This window comes from Eulemur rufifrons, chromosome 29 (assembly GCF_041146395.1).
Source record: "Eulemur rufifrons isolate Redbay chromosome 29, OSU_ERuf_1, whole genome shotgun sequence".
Lineage (NCBI taxonomy): Eukaryota > Metazoa > Chordata > Mammalia > Primates > Lemuridae > Eulemur > Eulemur rufifrons.
Window position 1 is genome coordinate 46,663,775 of NC_091011.1, and position 22,638 is coordinate 46,686,412.

Consider the following 22,638-nt stretch of genomic DNA (forward strand, 5'->3'; position numbering starts at 1 on the left):
TGCCGTTGCAGGTCGTCACGCTGTGGTACAGAGCTCCGGAAGTCTTGCTCCAGTCCAGCTACGCCACCCCCGTGGATCTCTGGAGTGTTGGCTGCATATTTGCAGAAATGTTTCGTAGAAAGTAAGAAATACGTTTTGTTTCACTCTGCTTTCCTTGAAAAGAGACTCTTTGGATCTTTGTTGACTTAGCATGGCATTTCTGACTCGAGCAGGGCCATGATGTCCAGATCCAGCTGCTCCAGGCTACCACTTCCAAGCCTGTCTTGAAACCACCTTCTCAGTCATTATGGTGTAGTTTTCCATGACTGTAGCTTCCAGCTCTTGGGCACTCTGGAGCAGAACCCTCTACTGTTCCTGTAATTTACGTTGTTTTTATTGGTGACAATGGGATGTGGTGAACATAAGCATATTTTGGTACTTTTTTGTGAAGAAATATCCTCAAGGTGGGCTCTATCCACAGGAGGAGAACTAGGACTGTTAAGTATATGGAAAATTTTTAACAGAAATTTTGATGGTGAGAATAATTAAAAAAATATATTTAGGTTGAAAAGGAATAGGCAAGGAAGATGTGTCAATGCTACTTCAGAATACTTTAAATGCCACCATGTGAAGGAGAGATTGGATGTATTCAGGCATTACAGAGGGCAGAAATAGGACCAAGGATATAGAAATTATGGAAATAAAGATTATTGTTGTTTCTGTCTTCTGGGTGGGTCAAAAAAAAAGATTTTTGTTAAAAATGGTAGAAATCTAACAATTAGACAGTTATCTGAAGAGTAGATTAGAGTTTATAAAAATAGTGCATTCTCACAGGGTGTCCAAGAGGAGGCTGGACCACTACACACTGGAGATGTTTTCAGCAGTGTTTATAGGGTCCATGAGTAGGCTGGGTGACCTCCAGGGCCCCTCTGAGTCTGAAAGCCTGTGATTCATTTATTTGATTTTCAGGTCACAAGAAATAGCCAAACAATATAATAAAGATCTGCCAGGAAAATAAGCCATACCTGCGTACTAAATTCATCCTGGTCACAATTAAACAGAGAACCTAATCATAATCTAATCTTTCTTTCTTTTCTATTTTTATTTCCATGGGAAAATGTGAGTTGGGAAGCTGAGTATATTCCCATTGGACATGTTATATTCAAAATGTAGCTACATGATAGTTCACAAGGAAAAGAAGTGATCAGCCATCTTGTTTCTTGGTTGGTTGGTTTTAACCAAACGAAGTTTTTGTGCATGTAATAAATTTGGAAACTGTTTCTAGAACTCAGGAAATTCATCTGTAGCTCATAGGATGGGATCATGGCAAGGAGATCAGAGTACACAGATGTGTAATGCAGGCCTGTTGTGTGCCAAATATAGCGCTATACTTTTTCCCTTATGCTACTTTGTTTAATCCTCACAATAAGAGGAAACTGAGGTGGCGTGGTAAATTTATTTGTCATCAGGCAGCTAAAAAGTAACATGGGTATGAATCCAAAGGAAGTCTTGCCAGTTCTAATCCAGTGTTGTTTTTTGACCAGGGAAAGGAGGAAAAAGGTAGTATTGAACTCAGCTGCAATATTTGCCAAACAAGCTATAAATAAGTGATTTTAAAAGTGTGGTCTCTGGAGTAGGAACATCGACATCACCCAGGACCTTGCTGGAAATGCAGATTCTCAGGCCCCAGCCTGGACCCACTGGATCAAAAGCTCTTGGGCTCGGATCCAGCAACCTGTGTTTTAACAAGTCCTCCACGCGATCCTAATGTAGCCTCCAGGGTAAGAACCCCTGGGTTGACTGACAGTGTCACCAGGGATGGGCATTCTTCAAAAGTGCGGCTCCCAGGCCTCTCCCTGGAGATTCTGATTCATTACTGGGCTGAGGCCAGAGACTCTTGTTTTTAAAAGTGCCTCGGGTAATTCTTTTCATCCAGCAAATGTGGAAAACATCGGGTTAAAGACTTATGTTTAGAACTGGGAATAATGTACAGTCAATAGTGCAGGCTAGGAGTTAAGGCAGTCATTCCAGTTCATGTCAGGAATAATTTAGTGCAGCTAAGAGTTGATTAGAGAAATATTTGTTGGAATGACATTTATGTGTCTAGAATTGTCCTCGGATGTGAAGATGGAGTCCTTTTGGTATGGGGGACGGCATCAGTTGTCAACAATTACACACTTGAATAGTAGCCATGATTGATGATAAAACCAGTATTTTTAAAGATGTTAAAAGAAAATAAAAGATACGTAGAATTAAACATTCACTACTAAGGAATTTTCTGTGTTTTGAAGTATAGGCAGTCCTGACCTGTGGGGACATTAAAAAAGTTAAAAACATTTACCACTGAAGTATGTGATAGTATAATTGGTACTCAGGTTCCCAGCCTGGCTTGCAGAGTCCTCTACAACCTGGAACATATATGACACATCAGTTGTGCTAATTCATCAAATCCTTTTTTCTGTGGGAAAATTCATACGAGGTTCCAATCCAAGATGACAGGAATACCCCCCTCTTCATCCCAGCTTAGAGACTGAGACATGGGACTCGAACGTTGGAGGCTCAGGGAAAGGTTTCTTTGATGACGTGGCAGCGGTCTGCTTCAGTTTGCTGGAAAAATGAGATGTTGGGTAGAGATCTGTCGGCTCTCTTCAAACGTGCACGTAAAAAAGTATCCTTTCTCCTGGAGCCTTGCACAAAGGTAGCAAATTGAGAAGTAATTGCTTGGAGGAGGCAGCAATGTCAGAAACCAGGTCCACGTGCCTTCAAGGCTGAAGGGGAGTGAATCCAGGCCAGTTGCACCATCCTTCCTAGGGTAGGTGCCCTGTCTCCTGGGTAGTTCCTGCTGGCTTGACTGTGACCTTGATTGTGGCCATGGGATCCAACCCTGTTCTATTCAGTTCATGTTTGATATTTCCTATGATACCACCCAGATACCTGAATGTGGCATGCTTCTTACTTACGCGAGATGGGTTCTGGGGTTTAACCCTCCTCTTGACCTGGTTCTGACTTGACTCCTACTTCAGTATTGACCCAGTTGAGAATTCACAATCCATGGGTTCTGAAAGCAGACTCCCTCATTACTCAAGGATAATCCTAAATCAGGGAATTTTAGTATGTGTCCACTCTGGGTACTTACTTGACGCTAAGGAGTAGTTACAAAACTTTATGATTTCTTTACCACCTTCATTGTTTTTGCCATATTCTTATGGCAATGGTACTATTATTTACTTAGTTTTTGTTACTATCTTGTATCAATTTGCTTTTTTATTTAGCCTCATTCCTAACAAAAATTCAGTTATGAGTTGCTGAACAACTGGGATATGTTCTAAGAAATGAATCTTTAGGCGATTTGATCGTCATATGAATATCACGGAAGAGTATACTTATACAAACCTAGATGGTATAGCCCATTACACACTTTAGGCTATATGGTATAGCTTATTGTTCCAAGGCTATAAACCTGTATCGCATGTTACTGTACTGAATACTGTAGGCAGTTGTAACACAATGGTATTTGTGTATCTAAACATAGAAGAGATACAGTAAAAATAACAGTATAAAAGATAAAAAAATGGTACACCTGAATAGGGCACTTACCATGAATGGAACTTGCAGGACTGGACGTTGCTCTGGGTGAGTCAGCGAGTGAGTGGTGAGTGAATGGGAAGGCCTAGGACATTACTGTACACTACTGTAGACTTTATAAACACTGTACACTTAGGCTACACTAAATTTATAAAAATTTGTTTTCTTTCTGCAATAATAAATTAACCTTAGCTTACTGTAACATTTTTACTTTATAAACTTTTTAATTCTTTAAATTTTTGACTCTTTTATACTAACACAACTTAAAACACAAACACATTGTACATCTGTATAAAAATATTTTCTTTCTTTATATCCTTATTCTATAAGCTTTTTAACAAAATTCACTTTCTTTTATTTATTTAATTTTTTAGAGACAGGGTTGCACCATGTTGCACAGGCTAGACTCAGACTGCTGGGCTCAAGGGATCCTCCCACTTCAGGCTCCAGAGTAGCTGGGACTACAGGTGTGTGCCACCAGGCCCGGCTTAAGCTTTTTTAATTTTTATTTTTTATGTTGTTTTTGGTTTTTTTCTTTTTTTACTTTTTAAACTTTTTTTGTTAAAAACTAAGACATAAATACACACACTAAGCCTAGGCCTACACAGGGTCAGGATTATCAGTACCACTGTCTTCCAGCACCACATCTTGTCCCACTGGAAGGTCTTCAGAGGCAAGAACATGTACAGAGCTGCCATCTCCTGTGATAATAACGCATTCTTCTGGAATACCTCCAATGAAATGCATTGTATAGTAAATACATAAACCAGTGACATTGTTAATTATAATTATCAAGCATTATGTACTGTAGATAATTGTATATGCTATACTGTTACATGACTAGCATCACGGTAGGTTTGTTTACACCACTGTCACCACAAACATGTGAGTAATGCATTATACTACAGTGACATTAAGATGGTTACAACGTCACTAGCTCATGACTGTATATAAAAGCACAGATTTGGTGAGCCACTTATTTATTTGCCAACTACACATTAGAATACATATATAACAATTAAAATTATTAAGAAACTTAGTCCACATTTATCCCCTGAAATCATCTCACATATCACCAGTGGTACCTGTCACTTGTTGGAAACCCTGTAATAGGTGTCCCATGCAGTCTACAAATAACATACTGAGTGACTACCGTATGCAAGGCCGACTTCTAGAGCAGTAAGTTAAATGCTAGTAGAGAAGAGAGGTGTTACGTGCACGATTAGTTAATTAATCAGACCTGGGATAAATGCTATGGGGAAGTACAGGGTCCTGTAAGTGGATATGATGAGAAGATTGTTTTGGGAGAGTGAAGGAGATTTCTCAGTGGAAGGCTAGAAGTCAGGATTAACCTTCCTCAGAGGTCATATTCATAATCATTTATGCATCAGGAACCCTCATCTTCCATAACCTGGGGAGAAGAAAAGAAGTGAAAGGATTAATATTTGTCATGTGACAGGCTCTGGGCCAGGGACCCTTCACAAGCGTTGTCTCCTTAAAACCCCTTTTCTGAAGGCTACTATCCAGAGTTTACAGATAACAAATTAGAGCCTTCTACAAGGAGGGTGAATAACTTGCCCAAGTGCATACAGCTATTACATGGCAGAGCCAAGAACCCAGGTCTTTCTCACTCCATAGCCTTTGACTTTTCTCCTCTGCTGTGTTTTTGCCCTTGCTGTTGTTTGACCTATGAGGCCATACTTTTTTCTGGAATTTTTTAATGTATTGTGAAAATGAAGCAGCAATGATATTTTAGAGCAGTTAAGAAACAAATCACACATTTAATAGGTTTGATTTCCAGTCTCTCCTATGTTGGAGAGCTTGACCAGCTCTCTGTCATATTACTAAGAGGTCCATGTCTTCCATTCTAAAATTGAATACCTAGAAAATATGAACTCAGTAAAGAGAGTCTTAGGGCAGATGGTTGACAAAGAGCCAGAGAGTTTAAATACCATCTGTCACTATTATCTGGGTTTAATAATTGCCCACACTGACCCACAGAAGCATTCTACAAAATGGATAAGATCTGGATTTTTATCTTCCTCTTTAACTCTTGGTCCATGGGTAATCCATCTTTATTCCATATTGAGTTGTATTTTAATACAAAAAAAAATTGTTATAAATTTGGTCAGTCGCCGGCTAGTCAGCTTAAAGAATGGGATTGGATGGATGGATGGATGGATGTGATAGATTAATTTGTAACTACATGGCAAAATAAATTAACAATGTTAACTCCCTGTGTATCTACCTGTTGCCTTATGATCCTGTCAGGACTGTTGTCTGTGGTTTCAAAGTTGTGGGGTTTTCCAGGTTACAGCAAAGTCATATAAAGAAAATGCACATTTAAAAAATAAAACATGCTGCTAATTCTTTGAATGTGGAGATCGTGGTAAACAGATAGTAATTCTTAGAAGTTCTGGGTTGCCAGCTCTGCTGATCCCTAGCTAAGAAATGCCAAATGCCACCAGGAAGAATATAACAAATACAGTCACTGTTAGAAGGAAACAAACGAGACTTCATGGTCATATTGCCCCTTGTCTGGTGGCCTCTCTAGGCTTGTCGTCATTGATTTCTATGAATTAAACACCCAGTAGTTGAGAAGCTGACAGTGAAACTGTCCTTTGTGGCTCAGTGGTCAGCGAGCAAATGTCTTTAAAATGTCACTGAGCGCCTTGCCAATTTTCCCATTGGTTACTGTGTTGGTGCTTCCCCATACTTGAGCACCCTCCTTAGTGACATTGAGGAAATGAGGTCTTTAACCAGCTGACCTGGACACCGAGGCACCGGAAGGCGAGCCCTCGTGTGAGAGGAAACCCATCACCTCGGGTTAGGTTGGAACACATGCATACAAACCAGGGCACTCAGCTAGACTTTCAGATTTCTTATCTCCTCTTGGATATTTTCCTAGACACTTTTTTTTTTTTTTTTCCTTTAAAGAACCAGCCAAGTGGGAAGAACTCTTAAAGGAACGTTTTCTTTGGTGAGGAAATTCCCAAGATGGTACCCAGGAAAAAGTCCGATCTTGGTTGAGTAATGCATACGGGGTAGTTCTAAGTAAGAGCAAATCGGTACTTTTTGATGTAATCAACACTGATTTTTTTTCTTTAAAAAATTCTTAATGTGAACATGAATTTGAAAAATATATTTGTCTTCATGACATATACTGAGAAGCCACCACTGGGCCTGGCCTTTCCTTGTGGGGGCAGCTCTGCAGCCTCCAAGCTTCCCCCCTCCACTGCCCCCTCCAGCATGGCACCCGGGTCCTGCCTGTTCTGTGCTCTTTTCCACAAACTAGATTTTGTCTGCCTAGTCCTCTTCTAGTCATTCTGCCATCATGTCCTTCCCTCTTACTAAGTCATTGTTTCCCTCTTACCTCCTTTCATGTTCCCATCTCTGTTCTTAGGAGCCAACACCTCCTTTCTCTGACTCTCTGCTTCTGTTACTCCTTTCTACTCTGCCTCTTGGAATCCTTGTCCTGTGGCACCAAATTCCCCTGCTTCCCTGAACTTTTACTCACAGTGTTGTTCTTCAAGGTAACTAAAACCAGTCCTTTTTCTGTAGGTTCTCTATCCCTCCTGAGAAGGCACCTATGATAGTCTTAGCCATCTGCTGCTTGGGGACATTATTCTGCCAAAGCTTCTCAACGTCTTTTTACCATCCTCTTACATTCCCATCCCCCAGTCTCAATTGCATGACCCAGGGACTTTCAGGACCAGCGATTTTCAAGCATAGAGCCACTACGGAGTAAGAGTAAATGTCACTGATGGAAGTGCTTTGCACATGGGTGGAGACAGAGCAGTTTGAGGGTCCAGATTGACTCAGCAGCTGCATGACTTAGCTTGCACTCTCCCTGTCCTCCAGGCTGTACTTAAGCATTCAGTGGCATTTTTAAAGAACTCGGGTTCTCCAATCCTTTCTCAGGGCCACTGCACCTTAGGGACACCATCATCCAAGTGCTCCACCATGAAAAGAAGGCTCTGCTTACAGATATAAATAGAGCAACCAGAGCACATATGCTTGGTTAGCACTTGCCTCTAGGCTTTTGGTCAGCATGTCCCCTCTCCTTCAGCTCTGATCTCTTGGTCTCAGACCCATGCTAGGATTCCCTCTTCTTCCCATCCCCTCACTCCCAACCCAACATTCAGCCTCATCTCCAATTAATAAGATGAGTGAGTCTCTCAAAGTGATCTCCTTTACTCTCCGCTTTCAATTCAGAGATCTCTCTTTATCTTCACCGTCTCTCTTCCTCCTCTCCCATTTCTGAGAACGATGCATTCTCCCTCCTTACAAGGAAGATCCCTCAACCCTTGCTCTTTTTCTTGATCCTACTCTGCTTCTAGGCTCTCACTTGATCCACCATCCCCTTCTGATTGGCCTCTCCAGAGTCAAACCATGCTCTCATCTCTCCATCTTGGAAAAGATTCTCATTCCCCTTTCTATGTCCTCAGTCTTTCTCCTTCCCTTTGTGGCCAAACTTCTTAAAAGAATAATGTCCCTACATGTAGCCTAAACTCCATCACTACTCATTCCTTCATCCCTTCCAGTGATAAAAATAATAAGTTAACATTTATCAGGCACTTCCCATGAACCAAGTGCTGTAAAGTTGATCCTTGTATAACATGGGTTCGAATTGTGCCAGTCCACTATACACAGATTTTTTAAAATAAAAGTTACACTGAATGTGCCTTTCTCTCCCACCTGCCCTTCCACATCCTCTACTTCTGCCACTCCTGAAACAGCAAAATCAACCTGTCCTCTCCCACCTCCTCCTCGGCCTACTCGACATGAAGATGATGAGGTTGAAAACCTTTATGATAATCCACTTCCACTTAATGGATTGTAAATATATTTTCTCGTCTTTGTGATTTTCCTAACGACATTGTCTTTTCTCTAGCTTACTTTATTGTACTACAACATATAATACGTATAACAGAAAATATGTGTTAATCAACTTTATGTTATTGGTACGGCTTCTAGTCAACAGTAGGCTATCAATAGTTAAGTTTTGGAGGAGTCAAAAGTTATAAACAGATTTTTGACTGCATGGAGGGTCAGCCCCCATGCTGTTCAAAGGTCAACTATATTCAGTGCTTTAAAATATACAGTTTCATTTACATTTCAGAATAACTTTATGGGCACTTGTCACTCCCATTTTACAGGCAAGAAAACTGAGGCCTGTGAAGGTTTAGTATAGAGTACCACAGTTAGTAAATGATGGGAAGAGGCTTTGAACCCAGGCTTATCTGACTGCACAGTCCTCCCACCACTCAGGCTGCTGCCTCAGAGTTCGATGACGACTTCCTCATTATTGTACCCAGGGGCCTTCTCTCCTTTCTCATCCAGAGAGCTCTGCCTAGATAAGATGCAGATGACCTTCCGAGGGGCTCCAGGGCCACACTGCGGTTCCCTAATGGACTGAGTCTTCCACCGGCCACCTCTTAGACTCCTTACTTCACCGAACCCCTCAAACCAGCTCTCTCACCTTCCATTTTTCCATTCATGGAACCCACATCCCCACAGCTCCCCACCTGTGTCCTCACAGTCACCTTGGAATCATTTTCATTCTTCCATATCCAAGCCCTGTGGATTCTGTCTCCTCAGGGTCTCTCAGGTCTTGCCCCTTTCCATCATGGCATCCATCTCCCTAATTTAGGCCTCCTTCGACAGTCCCCCAGCTTGGAGGAGTAACCTGCTAATCTGTCTCCCTGTTTCCCACCTATTCATGTACATATGATAAATTAATATTCCTATTAGAACCTTTTTTCAAAAACTTGATAAAACCAGTGTAGGATCCTTGGCTTTTAAGACTTTCTAAAGAAGATGTCAACTTTATTCTGGCCTTAGTATATATTGTTCTCCAAGATGTCACTATTAGTGAAGGTGACCTACCTTTTGGCCCCAAAACATGTCTCAGTGTTTTCCTCCTCAGAACCCTTGCCTTTCTTTTGTCCCGGGTGCTCAGCTGCCTCTCTCGTCTTCCAGAGCTAAACCTAGAAGCTGCTTCTTCAGTGAAGAGGCCTTCTGTGCTCTGCCGCACTCAGCATTCTGTCGTACCTGTGTCACGAAACTTTTCTCCGCCGTGTTCTTTCTGTGCACACAAGTTGTCCGCCCTCGCTGCAATAACAATGTCATGTAGAGCGCAGTGTTGCTTAGGAACCAGACATCTAAGGCACTGTTTCAGCCCTGCCCCTATCAGCTCTGTGACTAAAGGCTCAGCTTCTGGAGCTTGGTGTCTTTATCTGTGGAATGGAGAGGCTGGGATGCCACATCCGTGGAGTACAGACTGTGCTTCCCAGAGTCCACAGAGCCCCTCCTGGGTATGGTCCAAGGCGTGCACAGCGCTTCTTGCTCCCACGCTCAGGTTTAACCAGAGCAGCTTGCTTTCATCTTTTTCTATATCGGGCTTCTGAGATTTAAAAGGGTTCTAAAATATTGGAGTGGATGATGTCCAAGGTTCACTCCAACTCTGATATTCGTTGCTTCTAGGTAGAACCATGTCTTGGTCATTTCTAGAACTCCTGACCATGTCCAGCACAGGTAAAACTGTTGATAGAGCTTATTACACAACCTTACATACTGTCCTGAGCACTTGGCATACATAATTCAATTTAATCCTCCCAAGTAACTTGCTTGTCATTGGCAGACCTTGAACTCAAAGCTGTGTGACCTATAACAGCTACACTGAGCTATAACGAGCTACGTTGGAAAATGAGGCAGGCATAAGGTGGAGGGTATCGTTGTAACAACTGGTGTGTGTGTGTCTACATGCATGCACATGCCTCCCTCTCTATCCTGCTGTTCCTGTTTTTAAACACGTGCATTGCCATGTGGAATATCTATAAAAGCCTAAACCAGCTCTGTATGGTAGAAATACAATGTGAGCCACAAATGTAATTACAAATTTTCTAGTAGCCACATTAAAAAAGGCTAAAACAAACAGGCCAAATTAATTTTCATAATATATTTTGTTTAACACAGTACATCCAAAATATTATTATTTCAACATGTAATGAATATAAAAATATGGGCGAATGAGATACTTTACATTCTTTTATGTTTGCACTAACTCTTCAAATTCAAATGTGTATTTCATTCGTACAGCACATGTCAGTTGGGACTAGCCACATTTCAGGTGCTCATAGCCACAGGTACTACTGTATTGGACAGTGCAGATGTAAGCCATCAAATAAAAGGTTAAATTAAAGAAGAAACAGACAACTTGCCAGTTGTTGGCAAGGAGGAAGAAAACGAGTCAGTGCCCTTCTCACTGATTCTCATTCTATCTCCTACGTCATCTTCTTTTCTAATTAGGGTGAGTCTATAGAAGTTGGGGTCCCTGCACATAAAACCAACAGAGCTGAGGTTGAGGCAGCCACCTGGCCTTCTTCTCCAGAATTAGTGGCACTTGAGCACCAGCTTGCAAGTTTAAAGTGTTTACCATACTAGCAGATCTTCTCCAATGTGTCCTTTTTAAAAAATGCTGGGAAGCCTTGTTGTCTCTGTGGTCTTTCCCTCCACAAGCCACGTTCAGAAACAAGAAAAATTGCTGTGGGAAGGATCAAGTTAGGAGATCTAGATGCCAGTTAGCTTTATTTTTTTAAAAAAAGTTCTTAAACCAAAAAGTAAAATAACATAGTCTGGTTGTAAAAATGCCAAATGCTATAGAAGTATAAAATGTGAATATTGTCTTTCCTGTACTCCCCTCCAGACTACCAAAGACATCCCCCAGGTATACTTCCACATCTTCTTTATTACAGATTCAAAAGGTGGTGTGTGTGTGTTTATAAATACATAAATTCATATGCACATGCATACATCTATAAATTTCGCTGACACAAGTGGGCTTACACCATACTCTTCTGCATATTGCTTATTCATTTTATTTTGTTATATGTCACTACATAGAAATTTAACTCATTTTTAAATGGATGAATAACTGTCAGTTTATTTATTTTGTAATTTAACTAATTTCCTGTTGATGGACATTTAGGATTTATTTGGTCCTGTTACCAATAACATTGCAGTAAACTCCTTGTGCTTATTTTGTGGAACATTTGTCCAATTATTTCTGTACAGTGAATTCCAGAAGTGAAATTACAGGGTCAAATAACATGTATATTTTTAAAATTCTGCTAGCTAAACCAAACTACTCTCCAAAAAGCTTCAGCTAAACTCCGTTTTTAGCTTAAGGTGGGAAGTAGGATTGAGATTCTCTCAAAGATTAAGAAATGTTGTCATGGGTAAAGCAAGACAAGAACTCTCACGTAAGCCTTGGCTACCTCTTGTCCCACTACTTAAAAATAATAGCAAGTGGAAAAAGTTAAGTGACTATGGTAATTTTTATAAAACAGTTGTTAAGCTTGGTTTGATGCATAAGAGACTTCTTTCAACTGTAAAATTCACTGTGGGTTTCCTTTTTATCAGTCGGGTAGCGATAGGGAAGGAATCAACCTCATTTTGTCAGTTAAAAAAAAAAAAATCTTAGATAAAGTCCCAAGCAGTTTTTCAAACTGTTTTTTGTGTTGTTGTTGTTTTTTTTTTTTTTTTTCAGTGCACAGGCAGTCCAAAGATCATTCTGCAGAGTTCCATAGTGCCCAGGGATGGAGAATAATGTATATTAAGTTCTATTCCTTCCAGGCAGGGCTGGGAGCCTGGGCCTTCCCTTCGCGTCATTTTTCCTTCTTAGTTAGTTGCCAGAGCTCATGCATCATTACTTCACATACTGCCTTGTGGGTACACTCTACTTGGAATAACTCTGGAAGCTCTTCCATTGGCCATTTCCTCTACATAGGAAAAGAATCAGACTAATAGTTTCAAGTTTACCTGGTCACAAAGTCTCAGGTCTGCCTGGTCACATTCCTTGTGCAAGATGAAAATACTTAGTTTGAGGGAAGAAGCCCCTTACTTTTCATAAAACACAGAGAAAGTAGGTATTTTATGCATTGAAGGCCAATTCTTACCAGTCTAATCTTTAGTTGGTGGCAAACTTATCATCGTCGTCTTTTTCTCGTGAACAGGTGGTACTTCCCAGCCCAAAAAAATAAAAAGTACCGTGCCTGCACAAAATTATGTTTGCTGAGGCTTAGACCTCCAATTTGAGTTGTCTGGCCTTGGTAATTCCTTCAAAGCATGATGTAACGTTTACATTTGTTGTTTTATAATGTTCATGAAAATTTACTAGACAAGACAATAAATATTGTAAATAATGCAAGGCATTTTAGATAAGTGTAAATTCATGAGATTTTTTATTTCCACCCAACACTGCTAAGGCACTAAATTACAACAAATGGTAAGATGGGACAAAAGATTCTACTAGATCTTACAATGAAATGATGGGTTGTAGTGACAATCTGTGGGTAACTGTTTGGCTCACTGCTGTGGGGTGGTCTGTGCCTGTCTGCTCTGTTGTTTGGCACTGAGGGTCTACCTCCCATCTGGCCTTCCCACGGTGACTGGAGGAGTTGGTGTCTGATGAGACCCAGTACTTGATTTAACTGAAAGAATTAGGCATTTTTCTTATAGAAATAAAAGATATTACCTAGTCTCCTTTTCTCCCCCCCCCCCGTCATCTCCTTTTGTCCTCTTCTCTTCCTCTTATTCCTCATCTCCTTCTTCTCTTCTGTCCCTCTCACCCTCTGTCTCTTCCACTCTCCCTCTGTCATTCTCTCTCCTCTCTTCCTCCCATTTTAACCATAGGAAATATAGAGCATTCAGCACAATCTTTCACGTTGTCCTTCTCTGGTAATACGTGATAGTATTGGGTTTGTGATTTATTGCTCCAGTTTTGCTTGCCAGATTAAATTTACAAGTATTAGAATTTACTCATAGATAGGATTAAGAGTTGTTGGCTGCTTAAGAGTGTGTATGTGTATGTGTGTGCATGTGCACATACAGAATATGAGAAAAGGTGTGACAGAGACAGCTACAGACATGTGGACTGTATTTACTTGCAAATTGAAATTCTGCAAGGGACATTCAAAATGGCAGATTTCCAGTGGAAATTAAATTTTACTACAAACCAAGTTGAATACTACTAGCTCTTCTCTTATCACTGGCGCAGTTAGAGTTTGCTGGACATTCCCAGCCCAAAACCTGGGAGGAGATCCAAAACTTTGAAAGTCAGGCAATAGGAGCCTGCCAAATGTGTTTACACTATGTTGCCCAGCCATTTAATTGGTAATAATTTGACATACTAATATTTCAATATTCAGAAGTAATTTGGAAGCCAATTGGTATATCTGTTTTGCTTGTCAGAGTCATATTGAATTCTCTAGGTATCAGCATATAATAATGCTGATTTCAGAGGCACTCAGTTTAGTGGTATACAGCCCTGTTTAAAAATGGCACTGAACCTAGTACTTAGACAGGTTTCATTTTTTTCCCTAAACTGGTGCCTTTTTTACAGATTGCATGTTTTCTCTTTCTGTGAAAAATGTCATTGGTATTTTGATGGGGGTTGCACTGATTCTGTAGATTGCTTTGGATAGTATGGCCATTTTAACTATATTGATTCTTCCAATCCATGAGCATGGAATATCTTTCCATTTGTATGTGTGTGTCTTCTTCAACTTCTTTCAATGTTTTATAGTTTTCATTGTAGAGATCTTTCCCTTCTTTGGTTAACTTTATTCCTAGGTATTTTATTTTATTTGCAGTTATTGTAAATGGGATTACTTTCTTAGTTTCTTTTTCAGATTATTTACTGTTGGCATATAGAAATGTTACTGATTTTTGTATGTTGATTTTGTATCCTGCTACTTTACTGAATTTATTTATCATTTATAGATTACATATTAATAACTTCTTGTTTTTATTTCTGTGAGCTCTCAATTGAAATTTACTAAACATATTAGGAGCTATTAGTTTAAAATGATACCTACTGGCCCTCAAAACATCCAACATGGCAGTGAAATAATTACCAGAATTTTTCATTTAGCCAGAACTGGATTTAAAACCCATTTGGTGGCACAGTTTTATTATGTGTGCCTAGAAATAGACACACTTTTTTTCCCTCTCCATCACTTCCCTTGTTTCAGAAACACAGGGTTGGCCGGGCATGGTGGCTCACGCCTGTAATCCTAGCACTCTGGGAGGCCGAGGCGGGTGGATCGCTCAAGGTCAGGAGTTCGAGACCAGCCTGAGCAAGAACGAGACCCTGTCTCGACTAAAAATAGAAAGAAATTATCTGGCCAACTAAAATATATATAGAGAAAAAATTAGCCAGGCATGGTGGCGCATGCCTCTGTAGTCCCAGCTACTCGGGAGGCTGAGGCAGTAGGATCGTTTAAGCCCAGGAGTTTGAGGTTGCTGTGAGCTAGGCTGACGCCATGGCACTCACTCTAGCCCAGGCAACAAAGTGAGACTCTGTCTCAAAAAAAAAAGAAAGAAAGAAAGAAAGAAACACAGGGTTAATTTCAGTTCAATATATGGGCAGCTGTTCTTACTAATGTTCCTGTTGAGATCTCCATAGTGCTGTTGACTTACCTGTGCCATCAGCTTTCTCTTTTTTGGTTTTTGGTTTTTGGGCTTTTTTCTTAGAGATCGGGTCTCTGTTGCCCAGGCTAGAGTGCAATGGTGCAATTATAGCTCACTACAGCCTTGAACTCCTGGGCTCCAGCTCCTGCCTCAGCCTCATGAGTAGCTGGGACTATAAGCACACACCACCACACCTGGCTAATTAGGGTTTTTTTGTTTGTTTGTTTTGTTTTGTTTTTTTTTTTGGTTTTTTTTTAGAGACAAAAGTCTTACTGTGTTGCCCAGGCTGGTCTTGAACTCCTGGCCTCAAGCAGTCTCCCCACCTCAGCCTCCCAAGTAGCTAGGATTACAGATGCCAGCCACCACACCCAGCTGCCATCAGTATAATATCTCTTTCTCTCTCAGGGAGGAGACTTCAAAACCAGAAAGCACATGTGTGCAAAAAGGGACTGGGAGTCTGGAGGTGAAAAGAGTGGGACATTTAGTAGAGGAGGACAGGGTCATGAGAGCAATATTAGATGTAACAGACTAGATATTAAAAACCAAGAGCTATTCAGAAAGCATAAATGTATACCAAATAAGTTCAAAATAATGTCTACACTGTGTTGACTACGAATGATTTGGGCAGATTGCTCTTCTAAGAAGAATGAGGAAATAAACTAAAAAAATTCTCATAATTTTCTTTAAAATACCACTAAACAAGGCAGAGTAACATTATCCAAAAGACTTTTTAAAAAATGATCCAAAATTCTGAAAATGATTCATGAAATCAGATGAAAATTTCTAAAAATCAGTAAATTAACTCAAAAGAATGCTAGAAGACATACTCTCTAAAAGAGAAACAAAAAGCCACAAGATAGAACATTCTAAAATGTAAACACAACAAACTGAGATGGAAAGGGAGATGAACAAGATGTGGAATTATAAGGAAACTAAGTACAGTAGCACAATTAAAATCTGATAGGAGGGAGTAAAAAGTAGATTTAATACTATAGGAAAGGAAATCACTGAAGTAAGGACAATATCAGAAGTTCTCAGAGAATGCTGAGAAAAAGAACAAAAGGTTTAAAGTGGTGGGAAAATGACAAGCATGAAGGATAGAGATGGAAGTCTCGTCTAAGGAGTCGATGGTCTTGAAGTGCAGTAATCGAAGCCATGATTAGAGAAACATGTTCCTAAGCTGAGAAAAGACTTGAGTATGCAGATTAAAAAGGTCTTGCAATATTTTGAGGAAAAACATTGAAAAGAGAGTTGAGAAAAGAGTAGTTGAGATGCTCAGGGGTGTGTGTACAGAAAAATCAATTTGGATCAACGAAAGCATAAGGAATTTGTTGGCTCACATAAACCATGATTCCAGAGATGTGTGAGCTTCAGGGCTGGCTTAATCCAGAACCTGCAGCTCCATTTCTCTAAGATTCCCTTTTCTATGTCTTGGCATCTTCAAAAACTGTCTTCACATGTGGCCAAGTGGTATTTCCAGATTTCACATCTACACACCGGGATACTCAGATAAAGAACACATTCCTGGCCAAGCGCGGTGGCTCACACCTGTAATTCCTGTGCTTTGGGAGCCCTACGTGGGAGGATCACTGGAGGCCAGGAAATTCAAGACCAGCCTGGGCAAGATAGCAAGACCCTGTCTCTAACAAAAAAAAAAAAAAATTATCCAGGCATGGTGACACATGCCTGTAATCCCAGCTACTTAGGAGGCTGAGGCAGGAGGATAGCTTGAGCCCAGAAGTTCAAGTCTACAGTGAGCTATGATGTTGCCACCATACTCCAACCTGGGCTACGGAGGGAAATCCCGTCTCTGTAAGAAAAAAAAAAATTCTTCTGTGTCAGGATGTCAGAATTCCAAATAGGGGTACTGTGATTCATCCTTTGGACTGCTCGTGACATATGCCTACAGTTGAACCAGTGGCTAAGACCAGAAAAATGGAATTTGCTTATCCGATGGATGGTAGTTTGAAGAACATCAGTGTTCTGCTGCTACCAGGTGAAGGGGAAAAATGAATGCTGGGGAGGGAACCCATGGAATCCACTCCAAAGACTGACACAGAGCACGTCTGGAAAAATGTTTGAATTAAATGCAGAAAGAAAAAGGCCTACAGTGATCAAATGTGTTTATTTTAAAGCTACATAAAAAGGAAAGAATATCAAGATGGCCCCAGACTTCTCTCGTTTAACCAAAACCCAGAAGAGAATAGAGAATATTCTACAGCTTTGTTGGGAGGAAAGTCTGTAACCCAAGCACTTTATATTCAGCTGAGTTGTCTTAAATGTGTGAAAGCAACAGAAAGGTTGAAATATGCAAGGATCCAGTTAATGTGTTTGTTGGGCATACATGAACTCACAGAGGGATATCAGAATTAGCACATCAAGAATCTGATGCCATAGCATGAACGGACTCATGGATTGCCCTGTGGGACAGTCCGCAGACATCCACCTCCTCACAGGAGCTCTGAGGAGACCTGCGACTTCAGCAGACCTCACCTCTTTGTACTGGCCCTGCTAATGACCCTATAGGAATGTGGTTGGGTTAGTATATTTTTCACAACAACATCTGGATGAGGCTTAAAGGCAAGTAATTTCATTATGAATTATTAGTCCTTATTATGAGAATAGCCCTGTAATTGGACTTCAGAAAATCCCCTGAAAAGCCTCAGGCAGAGTATACCATCAGATTTAAAAGTCTAATTAAATATAACTAAAATTATGTTTTAGTTTAGCCCACCTATAACTAGAAAAAAATGGTCTGTAAAGACCTTTAAAAAAAAGAAAGAAAGAAAAGACTAGGTCAAAGTGAAAAACCAAAGATGAAATGGAAAGTGAGATGGAGGAGATAAAAAAGAATTATAAAGGCATAAAATGGACTAGCCAAATTACAGTCCCCTTAGGAGGCAGGCGGCAAAGAGCAAAATTAACACTTAGGAGAATTGAGGAAGTGATGCAAAAGGCACATTCGGTTAAAACTTTCCGGTGGGTGATTTGTTTCTTCTGATATTATCATTTCTGGCTTTTTCGAATTTTCTTTAACACTGAATTTCTCTATTTAAAGATGATCTATATTAATAGAAAAAAGTGAAATTAACCAAAATGTCCGTTAGTGGAATTGCTTCATAACAATGTATCAATACACTTTATGAAGAGTTCCTCCCTAGAAATGAGAATACTAACTCTCATGTTATTCATGTTATTGGATGTGTTAGTGTTATTGATATTACTGCATCCCTTACCCATTGTTAAAACACTGGCATACTTCCATACTCATTGGTAAAGAGCCACTGCCCAGAGTTCCCCAAGCTCCCTGGATGCCCCTGCCTCTCTCCCAAGATCCCCAGGGCCTCCCTAGGATCCAGCAACTAAAGGGTTGCCAGCTGGTATACTAGGATTCTCCAGAACCCAGGGTTCTTCCATGTTTAAAAAAAAAAAAAAAAATTTAATATAGAAATGCATTCCTGAGAATGTACATTTGCTATAATTCCTATATTTTCTTTAAGTCCCCTGAAGTCATCCCATGTGTCTGGCAGGAGTCTCTTTCAGCTACTGTTTGCATAATTACTAGCCTAGGGCAATTCATTATACTCTTTGCAATATCAAAGATCTTCTGCTAGTCCCTAACTCACTGCTGATCTTTCTGTTTCTTGGACTTTAAAGGCTTCTGGAAATGGGTAAAACTTAGAATTTAATATCTAACTGCGAAATTCTTCCTTTGTTGTTGTTTGTTTGTTTTGTTTTTGAAACAGATGTAGCATTATCATTCACCACTCTTAGCCATCTGGCACAAAAATGTTCACCAGAAGTGATGCCCAGAATGGTCCCCAAATATACCTAAACCGTAATCCCTATGAATTTGTTACATTACTTGGCAAAAGGGATTTTGCAGTTGTAATTAAGATTATGAATTTTACACAACATGGAGATTATTCTGGATTATCTGAGTGGGCCCAATCTAATCACAGGACACTTTTAAAAGCAGAGAACTTTCAGGCTATGGGCAAAAGAGATGTGACAGAAGGCAAAATCAGAGATTCCAAGCATGGGACAGACCAGCGTGCTGTTGCTGGCTGAGAGGTGGGGGCCACATTAGGAACCACAGAGAGGCCTCAAGGAACTATGGGCAGCCCCCTGGCTGTCAGCCAGCAAGGAAACAGGGGCCTCAGTTTTACAACCATATCGAACTGAATTCACCCAACAATCTGAATGAGATTGGAAGCAGATTTATCCCCAGAACTTCCAGAATGGAACACAACTTGGCTGGACACCTTGATGTCATCTTTGTTCAACTCTCAACAGAAACAGCTGAGCCATGCCATACTTAGACTTTTGACCTACAGAACTGTGAGACATACGGGGTGTTGTTTTAAGCCACTAAATTTGTGCTAATTGTTAACAGCAGCAATAGAAAATTAATACCCCAATATAATGGTAACAACAAGAACAACAATAAAAAAAAATCCAATGGGGTGCAGTGGAATAAACAGTAAACATTGCAGAACACACAGTGTGGAATGGCATGGTGTCTGGCTGAGAATGTCTACACAGTAAGGAGCACCAATTCTGAAGGCCAGAAGGACTCAGTGGGAGCCTGCATTCAGCACTCAACTAAGAGTATACAAAATATGTATGCGATGTATACCATTTTTCACAAGAAAAATATTTTAGAAATGAACCATTTTAACAAAGTAGCTTTGCACAGCGCTGTAATTAAAAGAGAGTGTGGGTGTACTGCACTGCTTGTAGCTTCTTGTTTGTTTACTTAAAGTCAATATTGTATATAGTGACAAATTGGTGAGAGGAAGAAATTATGCAAAGGGTAGATTGTTTTGACAATGGGTACATGCTGTCCCATTTGTATTTTATTTCTTCTGGTACAGCTGTTAAACTTAGAAAAGCTTTTCAAGATGTGTTAGCATAAGGTCGGGGTGTTATTTTATGGTTCCTAAGCTCTGAAGGCTACTTATGTAAGGCTCAACCCAGCTAGAAGGTACAGTGAATTGAATTGCTTTGTGGTATGAAATACGCTGGTAACGTGGACGTTCGCTAACCTATGCTGTCATTCTGAAGGCAGTTGAGCACAGGGGTTGACACACTGGAGCCAGATTGCCTCGGTCTAAAGCCCAGCTCTTCCATTACTAGCTGTGTAGCTTTGGGCCAGTTACGTAACTGCTCTCTGCCTCAGTTTCCTTTTCTGTGAAAATGGATAATAAGGCTGCATCTCTCATGGTTTACTATGAGAATTTAATGTAAAGTGCTCAAAATAGCACCTTAGCACATTGATTGGAAGCAGTAAATGTTAGCTATAATTATGACTATTACTCGTTCCTGAAACATGGAAATATTCATGAAATTGGGGCTTTCAGGTGCCTTTGGACCCAAGAAACAATTGATCCCAAGGATTCCCCCAAGTGGAGATGACCTAACCATCCTGTATAAGGGAGGCAAAGCAGGACATCCAGTCACCCGTCAGGCCCTTCTGTCCCTGCTTCACTGTTATTTTCCACTTCAAATTAGTGAGGCTTTATAGATAATGTTGGCATAATAGCAGTCCTTACCATAAAAATCTTTATTTTTTAACACCTTAAAAGCATATTTCTGTATTTGCTATTTCATGGAATGGTGTTTCATGAAATAATAGGTATGCTGTGAAGTGGTTGGCCAATACTAAATACTTTGGGAAATGCTGGGTTCAATAAAGGTTTCTGTACCATTATCATTAATGTATATTTTGAATTTCCAAGGATATATATAGTACATTGCTCCCCAAACATATTTGACTATGGAACATTTTTTTCAAGATATGCCACTTAAAATCTTCTGGGAGTGTTCTCCATGTCTTGTTTGGGAAACAACTGCCCTAAAATGGGAGCATATTTTACCAAGATTATTTAACATTAAGATTATAAATTAAATTAAGATTATGAAGTATTGCTTGTTGTAAAAGGAGATTTGATAGTTACACATCCCAAATAAATGTGTATATGAATGTTATCCATAGTAAGAACTAGAATTAGATTTAGATAAAGCAGTGAAGAGTCTATTTTTTATTTTGTACATTAAAATGGCCCTTGTTAGGTCAGATTAATGACTTTTCCCAGTAGTCCTCCTCTGACTGAGATAATGAGATCATATTGTAGAAGGGCTCTTGGCAAAGACTGAGTCATCAAATACATATTGAATTAGGCATTCTAGGTCTGTCATCCATAATTTAGTGAGGCCTTTCCTAAAGCAATTTGTAGTTTCAGCCAGCACTATGTTTTGTGAGATGGTTAAATTCTATAACGTTGGTATCCGGTGTGTGAAGAAACTCCTTTCTGTTGTCCTAAACTTACCTCTCTCAAATGTTAGGGATTTGCCCCTTGATTTGAGATTCAGAATTGGTGAATACAACCAACTTTAATCTTACTGATTTTGTAGACATCAGCCTCACTCCCTTGGTCTTTGTCTTTCTAAACTAAAAAGTCCCCAACTTTTGGCCTGTCAGTTGACTGATGTCAAGAACTGTGAAGGGTATGAGATTTTCCCCTACTTGCAAGCTAACAAATTAGTCTGCCACGGTTTATGAATGCTGGGAAGACACGCAACTCCTGGGTTAGAGACAAGAGACAGTTTATCACTCAGAGCAATAGCTCTAGCTAGCATGTCAGCATTTGCACCAGATCCCCAATTCCCATACGAAAATGAGAAGAGAGGCCGGGCGTGGTGGCTCACGCCTGTAATCCTAGCATTCTGGGAGGCCGAGGCAGGTGGATCGCTCGAGGTCAGGAGTTCGAGACCGGCCTGAGCAAGAGCGAGACCCCGTCTCTACTAAAAATAGAAAGAAATTATCTGGCCAACTAAAAATATAAAAATTAGCTGGGCATGGTGGCACATGCCTGTAGTCCCAGCTACTCGGGAGGCTGAGGCAATAGGATCGCTTAAGCCCAGGAGTTTGAGGTTGCTGTGAGCGAGGCTGATGCCACGGCACTCACTCTAGCCAGGGCAACAAAGTGACACTCTGTCTCAAAAAAAAAAAGAAGAGAAAATGAGAAGAGGGCCAGGTGACACCTACACATATGCGGGTTGTCTTGTAAAAAAGAAAGCCCAGGGAACTTGAATCTTTTATAATAGGCAGTAAGTCAGCCTGAACTTTGCCCCAGCAGAAGGTATTATTGTGGTGAAGAGTAAACAGACTTGCTTATGCTCTAGAGGGAGATACTGTTTCTATCTTCCAAGGCTATTCGCTTGAAAATCTAGTCCAGGGCAAATGCAGTCAGTGCCTCTACTTGCAAGGTATGTGAAAACACAAGGGACCCATACAGAATGATATCCCAACAGGTAACAGCTGCTCCCCAAAGTCACTATCCCTTCTCTGCCACAGTTCTAGTTTCATTATATACATGCCAAGTTCTGTGTACAGAACTGCAGTATTGAGATGAATCTAAGTTGATACTTTTATTTCTTGTAGTAGAACTTAAACTCCACAGGGGCAAGAACCTTTGCTTTGTTTACTTGGATATCCAAAGAGCATAGAACTATGTCTAGCACATAGTCGGCATTCAGTAAGGATTTGTTGAATGGGTATGTGAATTTCCTATATTCTTATTGGGATCCATAAAT

General features: G+C 40.3%; 1 protein-coding gene across 1 annotated transcript in view; it reads left to right on the forward strand.

Annotated features, from left to right (window-relative positions):
* CDK6 (cyclin dependent kinase 6) overlaps positions 1 to 22,638 on the forward strand; it is a 197,865-nt gene that overhangs the window by 142,971 nt on the left and 32,256 nt on the right. Inside the window, exon 4 of the mRNA XM_069461955.1 lies at positions 12 to 121. Coding sequence (XP_069318056.1) covers positions 12 to 121 — 110 coding nt within the window. The remainder of the gene's footprint in view (positions 1 to 11; positions 122 to 22,638) is intronic.